Source organism: Schistocerca cancellata, chromosome 2 (assembly GCF_023864275.1).
Source record: "Schistocerca cancellata isolate TAMUIC-IGC-003103 chromosome 2, iqSchCanc2.1, whole genome shotgun sequence".
Lineage (NCBI taxonomy): Eukaryota > Metazoa > Arthropoda > Insecta > Orthoptera > Acrididae > Schistocerca > Schistocerca cancellata.
In genome coordinates, this window is record NC_064627.1 from 1,117,058,415 (window position 1) to 1,117,081,172 (window position 22,758).

Genomic DNA, 22,758 nt, shown 5'->3' on the forward strand with positions numbered 1-22,758 from the left:
GCAATTCAGAATTGCCTACTTCATTGGCTACTCCTGCTGAACGAAATCCAGTTGGCAATATGAATACTGTTTGTTCAGTACTAACTCAGTTCCATACAGCCGGTGTTTCAGTAACAGACCTACAGGTGTAAGTAGACTTACAACTTGTGTTTTAGATGGTAGCAGCCAATCTAGCTTCATCAGCAGATCATTAGACAACAATATAAAGCTAGAAGTTGTTGCGAATCATCCACTGGCATGCCTTTGAATCTTCATTCACTGCAGCAGACTTAGCGTCAGCTGGTCTGCCTGATGTTGAGAAGCACATGGAACAATGCTCACTTTACAGTTACCACATTAGAGAGTTTTCAGTCATTTTCAAGACATCTGTCAGTACCTCAAGAGTTCAAAAAGCAATACATAAGAAAATTGCGAGGGCCTGCTAAAAAGTAATGCCTCTGAATTTTTTTATACTACCAGTTGAGGTATTGCATGCATGCGTATTAGTCTGTCAACTTTCCCACTTCACTGATGCAAGTTGCAACCCTCTGCCACTAGAGGGCTCCAAATTGTGACTTGCAACATGGCGGGGTGTAACATAACTTTGTTGGTGTTTGAGAAACAGCATGCTGTAATAGTTTCTAATCGCAGAAAACGTGCCTTCAGTTGAGATCCTTAGAAGAATGAAAAATGTGTCCAGTGATGATTATATTGACATCAGTAATGTGTGACATTGGGTTGTGCATGCAAATAGTAAAGTAAATGGTGGTGCTAACCTCAAAGTGTGTGATAGAGCTCAGAGTTGCCTGTGTACAGCAGCTGACAATACCATCAGAATTGGGTTCCAAAACTTAAAATCACCATGGAGAATTTCGGTTTGATAGTGATGAAGCAGTGCAAGCAGAGATGACATTGTGGCTCTGTCAACAAATGGTTCTCAGTGACAGTGGTCTCTCATTGGGAGAAATGTATTCCTCGCCAAGGTATGTTGAGAAATATGTAGACATGAAGAATAAAGATGTAGAACGTCAAAGTTTATTTTATTTAAAAAGTTGTAAGTTTTCGCACAAAAAAATCAGGAGGCACTACTTGTCAGCACACCCTCGTACAGCTGGTTGAGCCTACCGAAGGATGTGATGAGCTCCCCCTTGAGCTACTAATTGTAGCAGGTCACTACTGGAAAAATTGTAAGGACACGGTATCATATGAGAGTATCTCCATAAAGAGGACCAGTAGATACACATTTGAGTGTTTATTTTCCAGCAAAGAAAGAGGTGCAGTATACTTGTGATCCTCATTTGGCCACCGACAGAGCTGGTGTGGAAACCAAAGCAGCTAATGCCACTACATGTGTGTTGCATGTAAGGTTTGATGCATTTTTCCTCTTGGCAGATGATCTGCAGGCTTGTCTCTGTGTGGACAGTCCCTCCACTGAGATGGCAAAGTATACTTGTTAATTTCTGTGACCTGGTTGAGTACTTGCATACAAAAGTTTTTGAAGTACTGGTCTTTGGCTTGACGTGACTTGTGCTGGACTGCTGTTGAAATCGCTCATCAATATTTTATAAAGTTTTAATCTTCAGTTATTTATTTTAAAGTTTATTTGTGTTAATATTTACTGTAAAAGTAACTTATAGTGGATTTTCATTAACCTCAGTCTTTCTTAATTTGTTACTGGCTAGAGTGGTCTGTTATTTGTGAGTGTGCTTACTTCGTTCATTCACCTCATGCCTCAGTAGTGTGTTTACATTTTGCAACGCGCAATTGCAGCTGTAGCAGCTATAAAGCTAAGTACTGACAAACTTATTTGTGCACTGTTATACAATTACTAAATTTAATAGTTTTCAGAGGTGTTTCGTGCTTTTAGTGGCAAAATAATGATTTAATAAACTTTTGTACTCAAACAAATGTCACATGTAATTAAACACTATTTGGGAAAGTTAATCGAACAGCAATAGAGAGTTTTTTTAAACCTTGTCAAGGAACAAGAGTGGCAGGATGTTTATAATGCTGATAACATAGATGATAAATATAGTGCTTTCCTTAACACATTTCTCATGCTCTTTAGAGTGTTGCTTCCATTAGAATGTTCTAAATTGGGTACTAGCAGTAATAGGTAGCCCGGGTGGCTGACTAGTAGGATAAGGATATCGGCTGACTAGTAGGATAAGGATATCATGTAGAACAAAGTGTGAATTACATCAAAATGTTAGAAGTAGTCACAATCAAGCTACAGTAGCCCATTACAAACAGTATTGTAAGATGCTTAAAAATGTTATTCGGAAGACAAAGAGTATGTGGTGTGCAAATAGAATAGCTAATTCACAGGATAAAATTAAAACCATATGATCAGTTGTGAAGGGAGTGTCTGGTCAGCAGCACAAGATTGACGATATAAAGTCAGTTCGTAGTAAAAATATTTCTGTTACTGATAAATCAGATATATGTCCGGTATTTAACAATCATTTTCTGAACATTGCTAGTGAATTAAATAAAAATTTAGTTTCTACAGGGAATCGTTTAACTTTCTTGGTAAATGCCTTTCCAAGATTGACATCTTAAATACTCCTCTGTGGTACAGACAAGGGGGAGATTGAGTCAGTCAGTAATTGAATCACTGAAGACTAAGGACTCTCATGGATATGATAGTGTGTCAAGCAGAATATTTAAGGACTGTGTTGCACATGTTATCCATATTTGTAATTTTTCGTTTAGGAATGGTCAGTTTCCCCGAATGATTAAAGTATTCAGAAGTATAAAAAGGGAGAAAGGGATAATGCAGGCAATTTTAGACCTATTTCTATGCCATCAATGTTAGCTAAAGTTATGGAAAAGGCTGTTTATGTAAGGATAATTGATCATTTTATATAACACGATTTGCTATCAAATGTACAGTTCAGCTTTAGAAGTCGTTTAACAATTGAAAAAGCTATATTCTCTTTTCTCTGTGAGGTACTGGATGGGTTAAACAAAAGGTTTCAAATGCTAGGCATATTTTTTGATTTAACTAAGGCCTTTGATTGTGTTGATCACAAAATATCGCTCCAGAAGTTGGACCATTACAGAATACGGGGAGTAGCCAACAAGTGGTTCACTTCTTACTTTAGCAACAGACAGCTAAAGGTCATTATTCACAATGTTGAGAATGGCTGTCATGTGGGGCCTGAGTGGGGTACGGCCAAGTGAGGGGTGCCCCAGGGATCAGTGTTGGGGCCACTCCTGTTCCTTATTTATACAAATGATATGCCCTCTAATATCACAGGTAACTCTAAAATATTTATGTTTGCTGATGACACTAGCTTGGTAGTAAAGGATGTTGTGTGCAACATTGGCTTGGTTTCAAATAGTGCAGGCTTTGTAGAAAATAAGCTAACGCTAAATCACAGTAAGACTCAGTTTTTCTAACACACAACTCAACAAAACATGATGTTTTAATTTCACAGAATGGGCATATGATTAGTGAAACTGAACAGTTCAAATTTCTAGGTGTTCAGATAGATAGTAAACTGTCGTCAAAAGCCCACATTCAGGTTCTTGTCAAAAATTAGTCTATTTTGCTTATTTTCATTCACTTATGTCATATGGTATTATATTTTGGGGTAACTCTTCCCGTTCTAAAAGAACATTTTTGGCTCAGAAATGGGCAGGTTGGGCAATAAGTGGTGTAAGGCCTCTCAATATACAGGGTAAGTCACCTAACGTTACCGCTGGATATATTTCGTAAACCACATCAAATACTAACGAATCGATTCCACAGACCGAACGTGAGGAGAGGGGCTAGTGTAATTGTTTAATACAAACCATACAAAAATGCACGGAAGTATGTTTTTTAACACAAACCTACATTTTTTTAAATGGGACCACGTTAGTTTTGTTAGCACATCTGAACATATAAACAAATACGTAATCAGTGTCGTTTGTTGCATTGTAAAATGTTAATTACATCCAGAGATATTGTAACCTAAAGTTGACGCTTGAAACCTCAGACGTTCAGTTGCATGTTATAACAAACACGGGCCACAGTCAGCGAGCAGCATCTGCAGGGACATGTTTACGATGACGACCGTGTTTACGAGTGTGGCTGTAGTGCATTGTTGTGGTTTGGTCTAGCTGTCGCAGTGTCCGCATGTAGTGCTTGCTGCTATTGTTATTCTGCATTCATCTCCGCACACAGACCAACTGTAGTACACCGTGTTACCAGACGTCTGTGATAGTGTAGTGTTGTAGGAACTTTGACCATGGTGTATTCGAACTCTGAAAAGGCGGAGATGATACTCATCTATGGCGAGTGTCGACGAAATGCAGCTGAATCCTGCAGGGTGTATGCAGAACGGTACCCGGACAGAGAGCATCCAACGTGCTGCACATTGCAAAACATCTACCACCAACTGTATGCAACAGGTATGGTCGTAGCACGCAAATGGGTCCGTAACAGGCCCATCACAGGAGAAGTGGATGCAGTTGGTGTGTTAGCTGCTGTTGCCATGAACCCACACATGAGTACATGGGACATTGCGAGAGCCGGTGGACTGAGTCAAAGTAGTCATGCGCATACTGCATCGTCACCGCTTTCACCCGTTTCATGTGTTGCTACATCAGCAATTACATGGTGATGACTTTAATCATCGAGTGCAATTCTGTCAATGGGCATTAACAGAGAATGCGTTGCAGTTCTACCTGTTTACCGATGAAGCGGGGCAGTGAATCTACGGAACATGCATTACTGGCCCGTGGACAATCCTCGCTGGCTCAGACAGGTAGAGCGACAGCGACCATGGACTGTAAATGTATGGTGTGGAATCATTGGCGACCACCTCATTGGTCCTCACTTCATTGCAGGGGCCCAAACAGCTGCAACATACATCGCGTTTCTACAGAATGATCTGCCAACGTTGCTCGAAAATGTCCCACTGGAAACGCGTCGACGTATGTGGTATCAGCATGATGGTGCACCTGCACATTCCGCAATTAACACTAGGCTGACCCTTGACAGGATGTTCGACGGGCGTTTCATAGGACTTGGAGGACGCATAAATTGGCCAGCCCGTTCTCCTGATCTTACATCTCTGGACTTCTTTCTGTGGGGTACGTTAAAGGGGAATGTGTACCGCGATGTGCCTACAACCCCAGAGGATATGAAACAACGTATTGTGGCAGCCTGCGGCGACATTACACCAGATGTACTGCGGCCTGTACGACATTCATTACGCCAGAGATTGCAATTGTGTGCAGCAAATGCTGGCCACCACATTGAACGTCTATTGGCCTGACATGTTAGGGCACACTCTATTCCACTCCGTAATTGAAAACAGAAACCACGTGTGTACATGTACCTCACCCCTCATGGTAATGTACATGTGCGTCAGTGAAAAAGACCAATAAAAAGGTGTTAGCATGTGGACGTAATGTGCTGTTCCAGTCTCCTCTGTACCTAAGGTCCATCACCGTTCCCTTTGGATCCCTACGTAATTTGGTGCTCTCCGATACACACGATCGAACAGCGGAGGAGTGGTACTCAAGCTTCAACTTTAGGTTACAATATCTCCGGATGTAATGAACATATTACAATGCAACAATGATTATGTATTTGTTTATATGTTCAGATGTGCTAACAAAACTAACGGGGTTCCATTTAGAAAAACGTAGGTTTGTGTTAAAAAACATACTTCCGTGCATTTTTGTATGGTTTGTATTATACAATTACACTAGCCCCTCTCCTCACGTTCGGTCTGTGGAATCGATTCGTCAGTATTTGATGTGGTTTACGAAATATATCCAGCGGTAATGTTAGGTGACTCACCCTGTGTGTGTGTGTGTGTGTGTGTGTGTGTGTGTGTGTATTCCTTACTGTCATTTCTTGCTAACAATATTAGCTCATACTCAGAAATAAGCAGCTTTCACTCAGTTAATACTCGGCAGAAATCAAACCTGCATTTGGGTCAGACTTCCTTAACTCTTGTGCAGAAAGGTGTGCAGTATACTGCTACATCAGGTTTCAATAAGCTACCACTGAAATTCAAAAATCTTAGCACTAATCCAAATGCTTTCAAATCAAAACTGAAGAGTTTCCTCATGGGTCACTCCTCCTGTCGAGGAGTTCCTTGAAAAATTAAGCTGAGTCTTGTTGTATTGTTGATTGCATGTACTTAAACTTATGGGATTGACTTCTATCGCGTTCATAAACATTTTGTTTTTATCTATTACTTTTATGTTCTAATTTCATGTACTGACACGTCCCATGACCTCTTGGAGATATGCTCCTCAAATTTGGTCTGGAACTTGACTTGTAAATAAATAAAAACTCCATGACCTAGAGTCACCACACAATCAGTCAAAAGAGTTGTGCTACATATGTCTGTGGTGCTAACCTTGCATTAGTAATGTATAAGTCTCATCCCATTAATCCTACATGCAGTTTGTCATGGCAGTGTAAACACCCCCCACCCTATTGGGTGCTAGTCTGCTTTTGGTACACATCAGTTGGATGGGGAACTCAATATTTATAGGTTGGTGACACACTAGACCACACCATACGCATGCTCAGAAGTGTCACAGAAAAACTGGTTGCAAATGCTTCCACATTCAGAGTTTTTGATCCATCTTGGCATATAAATATTTGATACGAAGGGCATGCATGAGTGCATGCACACACTCTAGCTTGAAATAGAATTATTCTGAAAGCTACAAGTTTTCTTTTTTGTATGTGCGCCTGTCAATGACTCAACGCTTCTGCTTTTCGGTGCTGGTCTCTGTTACTCCTAAATTATTTACATTACACCAAAACTGTATTAAAGAAAAAAGTAAAACATTATATGTCATATGTCTGAAGAAATTCCACCATTCAGTTGCTTGTAATCAATGTGTAAGTCCTCTTGAATGTTTAGACATCTTTAAGATTCCATAAGTTCCTGTCTCAAGCATTTTGTAGGTTTTCAGCATCTGAAAATGTGTGGTAACGATTAGTAAATCATTTAACGTCAGATAAAGTACAGCTTTGTTTACACAGAACTTGTAGGTTTACACAGAACTTGTAGATGAAAGCAGTTACATAACACAGAGACACAGGTACAAATCCAGAGATGCCGTTTTAGCGATTTCCCCTTCTCCCGCTTCCCCCTTCCACAGTTGCGACAGTGATAACACAGATTTCACGTGTTGCTATATTACACACTACTATGGATGTGACTTTGTCATTTAATTCATAATGCTTGTAGGCATGTGTTTAACGAATCTGGAGACATAATTGCACCAAGAAATAAAATGTGAAGCCTTTCTTCCATCTTTCTGATCTTTCCTTCTTAAGCAACTGTGATCGGTGTGTTCTAATTCAAATACTGAAATATTTTCATGTAAATGTGCACTGACACCATGTGGTCTCCCACTTTTACAGTACCAGCGACAATTAGCTTTGCAGAGAATACAAGAGCAAGAACGAGAAATGCAAATGAGACAAGAACAACAGAAGCAGCAGTACATGAGGGGATCACTGCCCTATGGAATGCCACCATACGTGGGTGCACCAGGTATGGCCCTACTAGTTATTCTGTAGCTTACTATTTTCTATACGTCTTCTTGTGCTTAAGATGTCAATTTTTCTAATTAGTTCTGATTATATTCTTCATTCAGTACTGTAACTAAACTATAATTCCAAATGATGACTTCGATATTTTAGGTCCTCACCAAACCTATCCTCCATCGGGGCCTGAGAGTTCTCCTGTGCATACACATTATGGACCGCCTAGTATGCCACCTGGTGGGCAGATGTTTACTGGTGCACCACCACCAGTAACAACAGGTGCTCCAGTTCAGGGTCCACAATCATTTCAAGAATATCCACATTATACTTTGCCAGGTAATTTTTACAATTGGTTAGATGAACTGTTTTACATTATAATGAGCTTAACTGAAATGACTTTAAGTCTTTTTTTACATTCAATCTCCTAGCTCCATTTGATTACAATCTCTGCAGTAAATCTTTAGGAACTCTTGATGTAGCAGGGTGTAAATATGACAACAGTAGTGACTGTTGCGAGGGCCAGATTTTGTGCCGTAGTTACAAGCCAGCATAAATCACTTTGAAAGGGAGAACATTATGAGAAGAAATGGCCCACTGTCCCTGCATATAGAGGTAGTCATAAAATACTATTATCACCTCACAAAAAGTTAATTTATTAATTTCTAGTTTGTTTACATATCTATATGGGGCAGCAAAATAAAAACGAAACCTATGGGAAAAGGTAAGTAAACTGCTTATTATTTCAAAAGTAACTGTGATGACTGCTAATACATTTATCCCACTCTGAGACAAGACTGCTCACTGCCTTCATGGAAAACTTTTGCCACTGGCTACATAACCAGGCACAACGTGCACCTCTTCTGCAACAGAATGACAGTTTCGACTATGCTGCAGAAGTTTCACTGGGAAGTCCTCACATGTCCTCCATACAGTTACAATCTGTCCCCGTGTGATTTCCATGTTTTTGGAACCCTTAAGAAAGATGTTGGTGGCAGCTGATCTGCTTTGGATGAAGAGGCGGACACCTGGGTACAATTGTGGTTCCTTAGGCAACTACAAACATTTTTCCATTAAGGCATCGACCACATTGGGATGAATGTTTTAATGGTCATGGCAGTTGCTTTTCAAATAATAAACACTTTACATACTTTTCCCTGCCTGTCTGTTTTATTTGATTGCCCCTTATATAATGCTGGTACACATTGAATTCTCCAGGCCACAGCACTGTCGCATGCTGCTAGAGTAGCCAAAACAAAATGGCACAGCCCATTGATAAGGTGAGGTATTGTGTAGTAATTCATTCTCAGCCCTGGAGAAGTGAACTACTGTTTAGTACTTCATTTCAACAACTGGCTGTCACATTTCGTTTTGGTTTCTCTAGCAGCATGCTACAGTGCTATGCTGTGGAATTTTGGTGTGTACCAGGATGGCAGACACAAAAAATATTAACCCCCTCCCGGCTGCGAGGGCTGAGTGTCCTGCACACCCTGTTTGGCTGATGGGGTGAACGTGTTGTCCACCTGGCTGCAGGGCAGCTGACTCAATCAACAACCGCTGCAGGCTGCGGCCACTGTCGGCTGATATTTTGTTCCCAGTGCATGTACAAATACTCTTTATAAAATCAATATCGCCACTGTAAGGTGGTTGCAGTTTCTGATAACTACAAAACTAAACTCCACTTTCTGTTGTAGTTTTACCCTAAGCTAAGAAAAAGGTACATTAGAAAAATGATAGAAACTTTTGTATTTGTTACTAAAAATTCTCGCCTACAACCCAATACAATTTCATTAACCTCGAACAAACATGTTTCAAGGTATGTTGTTTTATAAGAGAGCAGTTCATACTGAAGATGCTCAGGACTCAAACAATCTTTACTCTTGTCATAAATAAATAAAAACTATTGAACTTTAAAACAAATACACTGTATTGCCTGACACAGAATTAAAAAAAGGAAAATTTTGGTATAACTCATTTTGTGGTAGCCTAATGGCGCATTTGTAATTTAAGCCTAAGCTCTGTCCTCCACAATAAAAAATTCAATCTGCTTCCTGCCCACTGATTTCTCTTTCCATTTGTCACATTCAGCTCAATTTAGTTCTGTGCTTTCCCATCCTCATTTTTGATGCAGGCTTTGTACTGCTGCTGGCTATGTTAAAAACCTCTATTTTCTTTTCTTTTTTGTGTTTATTAATTTTACTTTCCTTTTCTTGAAACATACACACTTACAGAAATCACTTAAGATTTCCTTAGAGTGTGATATTTTTCAAAGTGTGGCACCATGCAAAGAGCAACATCATACTTTTTGCATCATTTGCATGTCATTTTTCAATGTGAATTAGCAGTACATATTACACAATGTCTCTGCAGAATCTCTTGTTTCTCTGTTCCTCTGAGGAATCCTGGATAGTTCATTCTTTATTTTGCAGTCAAAATGAAGTTTCTTGTTTTATTGTCCATGGAATCTCAGTTTCACATGTGTGTACATTAAATTTATCCAGCAGGTGGCAGATTAGTTCCAAGTGGAATGTCACCAGTGATGTGTTCTGTTTATTTTTTTATTCAAAAACTGTCTTTGCATTCAGCACACCCGAGTCAGTCTAACAACTTCATTGTCTTTTGGATACACTGTACAGAATTTAACATCATGTCCAGGTTATCAACAGCACCCACTGATTTAGTGTAGCTCACCACACAAGTGGATCTCTGTTTACTTTGGCCTGTTTTATATTCCTTATTCTCAGTTTGAGAAAAATCTGGTCTTTTTACAATTGAAAGCATCCGGACTTCTTGATTGTCCATCCATTTTAGAACAAATAATATTTCACAGGACTTGACTTGTATTTCCCCTTTAGTCAGTTTGTCAACAAACGGTAATAAATGTTTCATGTTTTTTGTACTGTTCCAGTGACATTAGTAAATTTCTCATGGAGCCTAAGGAATAATTCTGGGCTTAAATACCAATTCTCTAAATAAATAGTATGACCTTTGTTAAGGTTTGGTAATAACGAATTCACAACCTCACTTGATTTTCTCCGTTCAGCATTTCCAGATTCAATTTCTGTAGCAGCACCAATGTAGACAATATAATTTAGAATATAATTACTTTATACGCAACAAAGAAAAAAAAATTAATACTATAACAGCTATATATTGCTTTGGTGTATATTGCTTAAATTGGAGCCTCCCTTTGTAAAGTAGCAGACGTTCATCTGTTACTACATTTTCTAAGGGACTGTGGCCTCACAAAATTCTTTTGATGTGTGCTCTACAGTGAGCTGTACTTTTGCAAGAATATCTTGAGGTGTGGCCAAATTGTCACTAAAGAGCAATAAATACAGAATCAGTTCGTACTATGAAAATATTGGTGTTTAAAGCAAATAATCTGTTGACCAATATTATCTCACTTCTAACTTATTAGTTGTTCACATTAGCAGGGAACATGCCAAGAAGTAATAAAATTCTGCAGGCTTTATATGCTTCCATCGTGCTAAACTGCTGAGTACTGTCATCATTTTTTCAGTAAGAAATATGTAATAATTATTTATCTCTTTACAAATGGCAGAAACAAGCTCAAATGACATAAAATAAAAAGTCTAAATGACGTGTTGTATCATTGAAGTCTATTCATACAGTGCTAAATGTGTTCACAAAGTGGTGGCATTTTCCCATACATCATTTTTTTTTATGTATAGGAAAATTCCACCATTTTGTGAACACATTTAGCACTGTATGAATAGACTTCAATGATTCAACAAGTCATTTAGACTTTGCTTACTATTTCACCTTCATTTCTGTCTCCAGAAGAAAGATCTTCTGAAAAGTTGCTGGTAGTGTTGAAGGATCAGCAGTATGTTCACACATATACATATCTTCATCTGAAGAAAGGTTTCCCTGATTCTCTTGTCTGATAAATTATATCCCAACATTGGAAAGGCTAATGTTTCTTTTCATCAAATGTGGAAACTGGCCCAGTGCATGACTAGTAAGTAGAAAGGGCTCAGGAGAAGTAAAAGCTGTAGTGCTTTCCGATATTGCCAAAAAGAGTAGATAATGACAGTCCTGGCAGGAATGTTAAAATGCAGACAACAGCAAGTTGCCGTTCTGTTGTGCTTATTTACCTGCTCCTGCACCTGGGTGTGCCTCAGTGACCTTAGCCTTCAGGTATTCCTTCTTGTCTAGCATAAATGAATGCCCTTCACATCTGGACATTCCACCAGCGAGGTGTACGTGTACACCCCTAGCTGTCTGGGCATTCTACCTGCTGGGCATCTATGTATGCCCATAGTTGTGAAAGGGTTAATTACATAACTTTAATTCCCCCCCAAGGTATAAGTAAATCTTGGACTACCCCACACATTAGCACTGTGCATAGATATCAAATTAGTGGAATAAAAAATTAATTTTTAATATACCTAAAAACAAAGATGATGTGACTTACCAAATGAAAGTGCTGGCAGGTCGACAGACACACAAACGAACACAAACATACACACAAAATTCAAGCTTTTGCAACAAACTGTTGCCTCATCAGGAAAGAGGGAAGGAGAGGGAAAAACGAAAGGATGTGCGTTTTAAGGGAGAGGATAAGGAGTCATTCCAGTCCCGGGTACTCCTTACCCTCTCCCTTAAAACCCACATCCTTTCGTTTTTCCCTCTCCTTCCCTCTTTCCTGATGAGGCAACAGTTTGTTGCGAAAGCTTGAATTTTGTGTGTATGTTTGTGTTCGTTTGTGTGTCTGTCGACCTGCCAGCACTTTCATTTGGTAAGTCACATCATCTTTGTTTTTAGGTATATTTTTCCTTCGTGGAATGTTTCCTTCTATTATAACCATAAAATTAATTTTTAATAATTATATGAACTTCTTTTGCATTGGATCTGTTTGTATTTCTTGTTTAATGTGACTTTAGATGTTTTAATACTTTGACTGTTTCTAAAGCAAGATTAAAGTAGGTATTTGAACTCTTCTGCAGGTATACCAGCAGCTCAGCCACATTCATCACAGCCTGTTCCAGTACAGGGACCACCAGGACCACTCCCTCAACTTGTTCGACCACAGCAGGGTGCCCTTCCTGGAGGAGTCATGCCTCCTATGGGCCCAATAGGACCCCATGGGCCAAATCAAACTGGGCCTATGCCTCTACCTGGCCAGGGTGTGCAAGGACAGATGCAGCCTACTCCCCCTTTTCATCCACAGCCTAATTTGCCAGGTCCTCCAGGACAAGGGCCAAATCCTCAGATTCAGGGACCACCATTGCCTATTCAGAATCATATCTCACCTGGACAGTTTGCTCCAGGGGCACCACAGCAACCACCTGGGTCTTCCTCTGGCAGTCCTCAACAGCAGCAACAACAGCCACAACAACAACAGCAGCAGCAGCAGCAGCCTGCACAGCAGGATCAGAAACAAGACCAAACTGCAGAACTCATAAGTTTTGACTGAATTGTATTAGTATTTAGTGTTTGTTAATATAAATTTACAATTTCTGTTTGGCTGCTTATACGTAACTCAAAAAAATTATAAGTGGTAGCAAATGATGAAAATAATGATTGTCATACACTCTGATATTTTTGACAATCTTATAACTTTCATGCTCAGTATGTGGCCCAATTCATAAAATATTGCTTTATTTGTATATATGTATTATGTGCCAGATAGTGCAGTGTTTCTTGTATTTCTTAAAACTTGCAAATGAAATACATGCTACAATATTACTTCATTAGAGTTTCCATGTTGTAAAATATTTCACCAGTTAGTAGTTCTGTCACATTTACTGTTTTTTGTTCTTCCTATTTCAGGATACAATTTGTGTCACACATCTCCATTACTGAGACTACTTATAAAAATGTGAAAATCAATATTTGTCATAATTTGGATATGTTTTAATTATAAATAATCAAACCACTCTCTTGTATCCAAAATTGCTTTCATTTTTTACAGTTAATACTGACTGCAGTTTGTCTACCCGTGCGTTAGTATGAACTTATTTAATCTGTCATACCAAAATCTTCTTCAGGAATGTGCACACACATTGTTTCACACAAGCAAGCACACCTCACTCTCACATGGCCTCCATCTCAGAATGGAATGCAACTGACATGTAGAACGGAAGCAGCAATCTGGAGGGGTGGGGAAAGGGAAGGAATAGCGGGGTATGGGTGGGGGGAGAGAAAAGTGCTGTGCAGTAGAGCTTGTAGGAGTAGAGTGCCAACAGGCACAGTTTCAGGTGGTTGTGGAGCAAGGAGGTGGGGAAAGATAGGCAGGTACGTTGGCAGAGGGCGGCACACAAAGAGGGTGGGATAAATTATGAGGAGGAGGAGATAAGACAGAGGGTGTGGAAACTGTTGGGTGGAGGGTGTGGAAACAATAGGTTGAAGCCAGGATAATTTTGGGAGTAGGGAATGTACTGTAAAGTAACTCCCATCTCTGCAGTTCAGAAAAGCTGGTAGTGGAGGGAGGATCCAGATGGCTCAGGTAGTGAAGCAGCCATTGAAATCAAGCTTGTTATTACATGTTGTGCCACAAGGTGGTCTACTTTGCTCTTGGCCACAGTTTGGCAGTGGCCATTCATCTGCCTATGCACCAGCATTCCTTCCCCTTCTCCTCTACTCTCCTTATTCGCTACCATCTCCCTACCTCACAGCTTCCAGATGCTGTGCCAGTTGGCAGCCTAGTACCTGTAAGCTCTGCTAGACAGTACTCTTCTCTCCCCTGCCCATACCCTGCTATGCCTTTCCTTTCACTTCTCTCTCCAGAATTCTGCTTCCATTGTACATGACCTTCGCATTCTGCTCTGAGTTACTGCAGATGGCAGTCGCGTGTGTGTGTGTGTGTGTGTGTGTGTGTGTGTGTGTGTGTGTGTGTGTGTGTGTTTCCTTTTCTTAAGAAGGCTCTGAACGAAAGCTAATGTATAACTATCTTTTCGGTGTGCTTGTCTGCAACTTAGTGTCATCTTTACGGTAAGTAGAAATCTATCTTTTCCTTATATTCTTAATATTCCAACCTGGAATTTACATTGTTTGATACTCACTGATGGAATTTATGTATGTCATCATGGGGTCACTATGGTAGCCTGAACAAGGCAACGTTAGTGTTAGATTCGGCCAGATGCCCTTTCTGTCATCCCCCTTCCTCCTTCCCTTGGTGGCCCCTTTTCCTGGGTGGGCAGAATTTGTGTAACCCATCTGTTTGCATCCAGTGCTATCCCATGTGAAATAAAGTGTGTGAACATTTTCAAAATGTTTACAAATTGTGTAATTGCAGCGGAATGTTGGTTAGACTGGTATTCACCTAGTTGGATGTAGGGAAACTGTTTTAAAAACCACATCCAGGCTGGCCAGCACACCAACCCTAATCATTAATCTGTCTGGCACACCTCCTCGAATCCCAGAAGCGGCGTGTTAATGCACACAGTTATCCGGGCGAATAATGTTTTATCTACACTCTGAAACCACTGTGAAGTGTGTAGCAGAGTGTACTACCCATTATATGACTTATTACACATACTTGTGGTTTCAATCACAGCGCTTAAAAACTTTTGAGCAAGTTGTAATAAGTCAAATGTTGTCTCTGCGGTCCATAGGGAATTATTGTATATTTCTGGATTCCTCACTTGAAGTTGCATCCTGAAACATTGTAAGAAGCTTTCACAGGGAAGTTGGCATCTGTCTTAAAGCAACTGCTATTTCAGCAATTACATTATGCTGACCTGCGGGACAAACAAATCTGTGACTTTGTGGTGCCCTTCTTTCTATACATTTAATGTCAGTCACTTTTTTTCCTTTAGAATAGGGCCAATATTTGTATAAATTGACTAATTTTTGAACAGTTAAAGCAAGTTGTCAGTCTTTGAAACCTTATCAAGATTCCCCCCCCCCCCCCTCCTCCCTGTACTTTATCATAGGTATCTGCAAAAGGTTTGCAATGATTGTTCATTTGTTAATATGTGTTGATGTTGTACTGAATCAAATACTTTCTGGAAGTAAAAAAATACTACATCTACCAGATTGCCTTGATCTAAGATAAGAATCTGCGGTGTTAATCATTGAAAACTTTGTGCATTGCCATTTTGAGAGCCAGGCAGGTTTAATATAGCATTTCTGTATCAATGACCCTATTCTTTGTTTTTCATCTATTGTACAGTAGTTGCCATTTCTTTATGGAGCCTATTCATCATGGAAGATCTCCCCTATCAATATGTATTCAGTACTTGATCAGTTGTTCTTCTACGTGCTCCTGCCCAGTAATAAATATTTTGAGGCCCTATGGTAGAAGTATGAAAGGACTGCATTTTTATCTAACTTAGTGAACATGTGAAATTTCCTTCTTGTTTGAGTTGGTGTTTGTACCTTGTTGCTACAACTGCCCCATGGTTACTGATTACCAAGGATTGCAAGTTTGTCTGGATGTTCTCAAAGAGATTGGATGTATCTGTAGCCATTAGATCTAATATACCTCCACCATGAGATTGTTTTTTAATTATCTTTCTAGGTATGTTTTAGATAAGGCATTTATGTTACAGTTGGTGAGAAATGATCTCTGGCAGCTGTTGGTAAAAGCAAGTAATTTAGAGATATGACAACACTGAGGTATTGCATGAGAGATGTATACAAAATATGATAAATTGAGGTAGACACATGGAAGCAACCATGCCCAGCTCACTGCTACTGTCAGGGATATTCTCTCCCCAATTCTACTACAGTATTGCTTCATGGGCTGTCTTGTCACACCCACCACTTTCAGAACTATAATGATGTCAAACAATTGTTGGACGATTAAAGTCCAATGCTGACAGTATGATTTGGGAACATACTCAATAGTGAGTGACTATTTTGCTAAAGTTGCAGTTAATTCTGGGAGTGAGTCTAGTGGTGAGTTGAAAAATGGAATTTCAGTTTTATGCAATTTCAATTTTTATCTCATTGGAATTTAATTTCTTGTCTGCTGCGACAAATGTACGGTACCTAAATTCCATTAACCTATCCTTTCACTGTGTGTTCAGATGAACTCTAAAAATTGCAGTGCTATCAATTTTCTACTACATTATTCCATGCAGTGCTTATGTGGATTTATGGCCACAGAATCTGAATGATATCTAAAGGAATGAACGCCTTTAAATAACTTTTAATTACTAGTGTTTCCAATTTCCTACTTTCTTTCTCTAGATAACAGGCAGCACTTTGAAAGGTCCAAAGACTGTTGAAATTATTTGTATAACTTGTCTTGCGAATGTGTGTTCTGAGCCACACGTGCCAGCAAAGAATAAATGTAATGGCATTTGTCTGTAAGACTTGAAGAGAGAAATTTCTTGTGGGTGCCTATTGACTTACCTTTACAATTGAAGTTGTATATCATTACAGTTACTCTTTAATGTCCTTTATGGCAAATAATAGATGTTTCAGGGTAATTCCATAGACAACAGCTAGTCTCTCCCTCTCTGCTATTCTTTATAATCTGCTTTAGCTAGTGCTTTGTGACCCTCTTGCGAAACATAATCTCATTTCAGTTGAAGAGGCTAGGTTATCAGTTTTGTACAATATCATTGCTGCTCAATTATTTGTTAGTGGACTGAATGCTTTGCGAAACTTTGCCGTGTTACTCAAGAAAATTATACCAGAAAACAGCAGCAAATGAAAGTATTCAAAATACATCACAGTTGTTCTTTGCAGGTTCAAAATAATGAGAGAATAAATAGCAGCCTGTGCTTAAGCTTTTTGATTAGGTTGTTGTTGTTTGCATTCCAATTCAATTTGTAATCTATCTTGAATTGTTATCATTAATTGAGGTAAATGTTTACTACATATAGGTCTTTGATCTTTGTCTGCAGAGTGCTATAATGTGGGCCTTGGATGGAGAATTAAATTTTTGCTGCCAACTAGTTATATTATTGTCTGCTTTTCTGCAGTTGACTTCTCAATTGGTCAATATGTTTGTCATCAGTGAGGAATACAGTTAAAAAGACACTTTCTAAATCTTCCTGGCAAAGTAAGCAGCAAATTAGGACTTGAGCTCAGATCTGCCTCCAGGCTGTGCTCAGTTGAAAATGCTATTCAAGTACTCCACACATACCAACCCACAGCTTCAATATACATCTTCTTCCTTCACTCACTGCCTAAATTAATGAGGGACTAAAGCAGCCACCAAGGTTTGTTTATGCAATGGATTGATAAAAAATCTACTCACCAAGCAGCGACAGGAGAACATTTCTGACCTCTACGCCTTTTCTTAAACATCACCAATCCTTTTCCTTCACCCCTCTTCCTTCTCCTTCAACCTTTGTGCCAGAAGAAGAAGCCAATGGCTCTGAAAGCTTTCAAATTGTAATACCTTTTATTATGTATGTTCTTAAAAAGAGGCATGGGCTAAGGGAGCGTTTAAATATGCGGTGTCATACATATAGATCTAAAAAAAAAATCCTTGCCAGTCATAAAATTCTCAGACAGATGGTATGCCTCATTAGAGTCTTCCATATTTCAGACACTTTCATAAATTTTATCATTTTTCCTCTCCTTGCTGACGTCAATCTTAAAGTTGCAGTTGTAGATCTAGTTTTTGCCTAAATGCTACGCAGCTGAAGTCTCCTCTTTTGTTTCAGACTTGAAGGTAAATGAATAAGTATTTGCATGTTGTTCTTATTGTCTATATGTTGGCAGTACAGCTTAGTGTGTTGGGCAGCTGCACGACTCTGTTCACTTGCGGCAAGGTTCACCATAGTCACACTTGTTGGCTTTTGCACTTGTAAACATGGCTGTGGCGTGTGTTCTTGTTGTTTTATGTCCGTCAGTAGTTGAAATCTATAGAAGACTTTCAGCACAACATACAGTCAATGTTTTATCATCAAAAATGATTACTGGTTGACTGAATAATATATAATCGGCCAAAACAAGTGTGTCATAGTCACAGTTCTGCCAGGGATGGTTCAAGAACATTTTCCCATGCAAAAGACTTACCATTTGGCGCCCCCTTCCCCAATTCCCATCTACAATTTCACCCATGGCAGTTCCACAATTAATTACGATGCAAACTATACACAAATCTCGCCTGTCTTAGAGTGGTACCCCAAGCCACCGCTGCTGATGGTGATATGTCCTGTATAGAAGTCTTACTGGTAGTGGTGCCCCTGCTGGCTGGGCACCCCAAGTAGGTTTGTGCCACTTGAATCCTGAACCAGCCATGTCATCCATCACAAGCACAATTTTTGTAAAGTCTATGCAAGATATGTCCCAAAACAACTCGAGGATCATTGCAATAAAATAAGAGAAATCAGAGCTCACAACAAAAGATTTAAGTGTTCTTTTTTTCGAACATGCTGTTAGAGAGTAGAATGGTAAAGAAATAGTTTGAAGGTGGTTTGATAAACTCTCTGCCAAGTACTTAATTGTGAATTGCAGAGCAGCTGTGTAGCTGTAGATGGAGGGCACAATTGTAACTCTGTAAGACCCTGTCAGCACCTGCTGAAAGTCATACTAATGAAAGTGAAATGTTCTTGAAATAAATGTCACTGGAGATGAAACATAGGTTCATCACTTTGAACCAGATGATACGGAATAGAAAAACCTGGTATCTCAAGCCAAAATGAAATTAAAGTGTCAACCCTCTGCAGGAAAGTGCTGCTCACAGTTATGTAGGATCCACAAGGGTCAGTTCTGGAATATTACCAGAAAAAGGGGTCAACAGTTAACAGTAAATGTTAGTCACATGCTTTTCGCAATGAGCTGAAGCCTGCAGTTTGTTACAAAAGTTGAAGTTCTATTTTGCGTGATAACTTGCATCCAACTATCATTGCCCATGCTGTTTCCAAATATGCATCTGAAGGTGCTGCAGTAAATGGTATACAGCCTGATCTAACCCTATCAGATTTCCATTTGTTTGTTCCACTTACAGATGTTGTAATAGGCCATCTATTCATCTCTGACAAAGAGGCGAAGGAAACAGTGTATGTATGCCCTGTTGCGCAACCGAAAAACTTGTTTTGAATAGTATTGGAAAACTAATGTAAAAATGGACCAAGCACATCGAAAAGCAAGGTGACTGTTGAAAATGTCGTAAATTTTTTTTATTAATGGTGTAAAAAATAGAAATGTTGTGCATATGCTATTTTACTTAGCCTCTTAACAAATCAACAGAAACAAAATGAATGTGCCTTACCTGTTCGTTCCTACTCTACACCCCCACCCCCGGTGTTCCTATATTAATAGTGAAAGGCTGGAGGGAAGAATGAGTCTCAGTAAAGTTCCCTAAGAACTCTCATTTCCCAGATTTTTCTTGACATGATCATTTCGCAAGACATGAGTCTCCTCAGAACTTACACTCTCAAAGTTTCAACAGTTTCTGTGATGCACATTGCTTCTCTTGTAGCATCTGCCACTCGAATTGCTTGAGCATCTTCATAACTCTCAAACAACGAGTAAATGATCCTGTAAAAAAACGTACCACTCTTCTCTGGATATCCTCTCTCTCTGCAATTAATCCTACTAGGTTAGGATACCAGACCGATGAACGGTACTCGAGAAATGGTTGAAAAAGTGTTTTGTAAGATACTTCTTTCACTGATGAATTAATTTCCCCGATGAATTATTCTGACATCTGCTTTTTCTAATATTTGCTTTATGCTGTCATTCTATCATACATCACTCCACAGGATTACACGTAGGTATTTAAGGTAGTTACTGTTTCCAGTGATTGTTGCCAATAGTATAATCCAAAGGTTGTGGATTTCTTCACATATTTATTCAAAATATGTTACATTTATTTACATTCAGAGTCAACTGCCGGTCCCTGTCGCAATCATCGATCCTCTGCAGATCTTCCTGCATTTTGATAGTCTTCTGGCATTGCAGCCTTCCTAAAGACAACAGCATTGTGTGTGAAGAGCCTCACAGAACCACCAATGTTATACACTAGATCATCAACATAAACTGGAAACAGTGACAGTGCAGAACTCCCAAAATTACCTTAACATGTTTAGATTTTGTTCCGTTAAGAACAATATGTTGAGCTTTTACCTTCATGTGAGACTTTTTCCAATCACAAATGTGGTCTGATATGCAGTAGCCTCATATTTTGTACACTAAACAATAGTGTGGAACTGTACCAAGACCAGGAACATAGCATCAACCTGGGCACATTTGTATACATATTTCTGGATCTCGTGGATGAACATTCTGAGTTTCAAAGATATCTCTTTGTGGAAGTCATGTTGATTTTCACGGTGGAGACTACCATTCTCAAAAAACAACATAATGCTTGAACATGCAACATGATCTACATGGTGTCCATAAAGTCTGGGTACATAGGGAATTATGATAAATAATAATAAAGCACATTTTGCTCACTCCGAAGAGTGGTTCGATGGGGCTCTCCATCCTACTCTAACCTGTGAGAGCCTCTTCATCTCTGAATAAATACTGCAACCTACATCTTTGTGAATCAGCTTACTGTATTTGTCTCTTGGTCTCCCTCTACGATTTTTACCTGCCACACTTCCCGCCAGTACTAAATCGGTGATCCCTTGATGTCTCAGAATGTGTCCTGTCCACTGATACCTTATTTTGGTCAATTTGTGCCACAAATTCCTTGCCTCCCCAATTCTGTTCAGTGCCACCTCATTAATTATGTGATCGACCCATCTGGTCTTCAGCATTCTTCTGTAGCACCTCATTTCAAAAGCTTCTGTTCTCCTTCTATCTAAACTGTTTATCATCCATGTTTCACTTCCGTTAATGGCTACACTCGAGACAAATGCTATCAGAAAAGCTTCCTAGCATGTTAATGTATATTTGATGTTAACAAAATTCCCTTCTTCAGAAATGCTTTTCTTGCCATTGCCAGTCTACATTTCATGTCCTCTCTGCTTAGGCCATAATCAGTTATTTTGCTGCCCAAACAGCAAAACTGATTTACTACTTTAAGTGTCTTGTTTCCTAATATAATTCCCTTAGCATCACCTGATTTAATTCGTCTACATTCTATTATCCTTGTTTTGCTTTTGTTGATGTTCATCTTACATCTTCCTTTCAAGACGCTGTCCATTCCATTCTGCTGCTCTTCCCAAGTCATTTGCTCTGTCTGAAAGAATTACAATGTCACCAGCAAAACTCAAAGTTTTTATTTCTTCTTCCAGAACTTTAATTACTACTCCAAATTTTTCTTTGGTTTCCTTTACTGCTTATTCAACATACAGGTTAAATAATATTAGGGATAGGCTACAACTCTGTCTCACTCCCTTCTCAACTACTGCTTCTCTTTCATGCCCCTCAACCAGACCTATTTCTTTAACCTTCAATAGCAGTAAAACAAATAGGTTGACAATTAGGGTGTCAAAGGTTAAATTATTCTGCAGTTTTGCGATATGACCATCCTTCTCGTCCACTTAAGAGTACCAACTCAAAGCATTCTTTTTCAGACAGCGCCACCACCACTCAGTCTGGAAAAAAAATAAATAAAACTTATTACGATTATTAGAATTTATTTTATTTTATAGAATAAAGAATATTTATTAGAATTCCCTATGTACCCAGACGTTGTGGACACCTTGCACAAGTCTACAATAGATAGATGTTAGTGATACAGGTCTACAATTACGTGCATGTCTGATGACCATTCTTGAAAACAGGAATCAACTGAGCTTTTTATTTCCAATCTGTAGGTACTTTTCATTGCTCCAGCAGCAACATACAATAAACTACTGCTAGAAAGGGAAGGGCAGATTGTTTTACATAATCTCTAATAAGTATTCCACCCACTCCTGCTGCCTTTCCACTGTTGAGTAATTTTAGATGATTTTTTTTTTATGCTGTGATTTCTTATCTCAGTGTCTGCCATTTCATGATTTGTGTAGTGATTGAAAGGAACAACCATATTGTGATCTTATCTGATAAAACTATTTTGGAAGATCATGTAAGCATTTCTTCCTTCTCCCAGTTTCTGTTTGGTGGAAGTATGGTTCATGTTTCAGTGTACAAATGGCTGTCTTAATAAAAGAATGATATGCACTTGTAAAATTGTGATAATTAGGATACACTTGCATACAGGCAGTTACAGTGTTATTTTACTTGCTAAATATCCAAGAATGTCCACTTAATCTTTCATATTCAGATGAAACAGACCAGCTACATTTACTTCATCTGTTTGAACCTATAAGGCGCAGACAAATGGAAACAAGACAGGTGGGGGAAAAAAGTAAGTAAACTATTCATTATTTCAAAATTAATGACCATAATTGTTAATACATTTATCCCACTATGAGACAAGACTATCAATGCCT

General features: G+C 39.1%; 1 protein-coding gene across 1 annotated transcript in view; it reads left to right on the top strand.

Annotated features, from left to right (window-relative positions):
- Positions 1 to 13,387, top strand: part of LOC126163155 (hepatocyte growth factor-regulated tyrosine kinase substrate) — a 108,471-nt gene extending 95,084 nt beyond the window's left edge. Inside the window, exons 13-15 of the mRNA XM_049920089.1 lie at positions 7,370 to 7,502; positions 7,652 to 7,831; positions 12,466 to 13,387. Of these exons, the coding sequence (XP_049776046.1) occupies positions 7,370 to 7,502; positions 7,652 to 7,831; positions 12,466 to 12,935 (783 nt within the window). The 3' untranslated portion in view covers positions 12,936 to 13,387. The remainder of the gene's footprint in view (positions 1 to 7,369; positions 7,503 to 7,651; positions 7,832 to 12,465) is intronic.
- Positions 13,388 to 22,758: the final 9,371 nt, after the last annotated feature.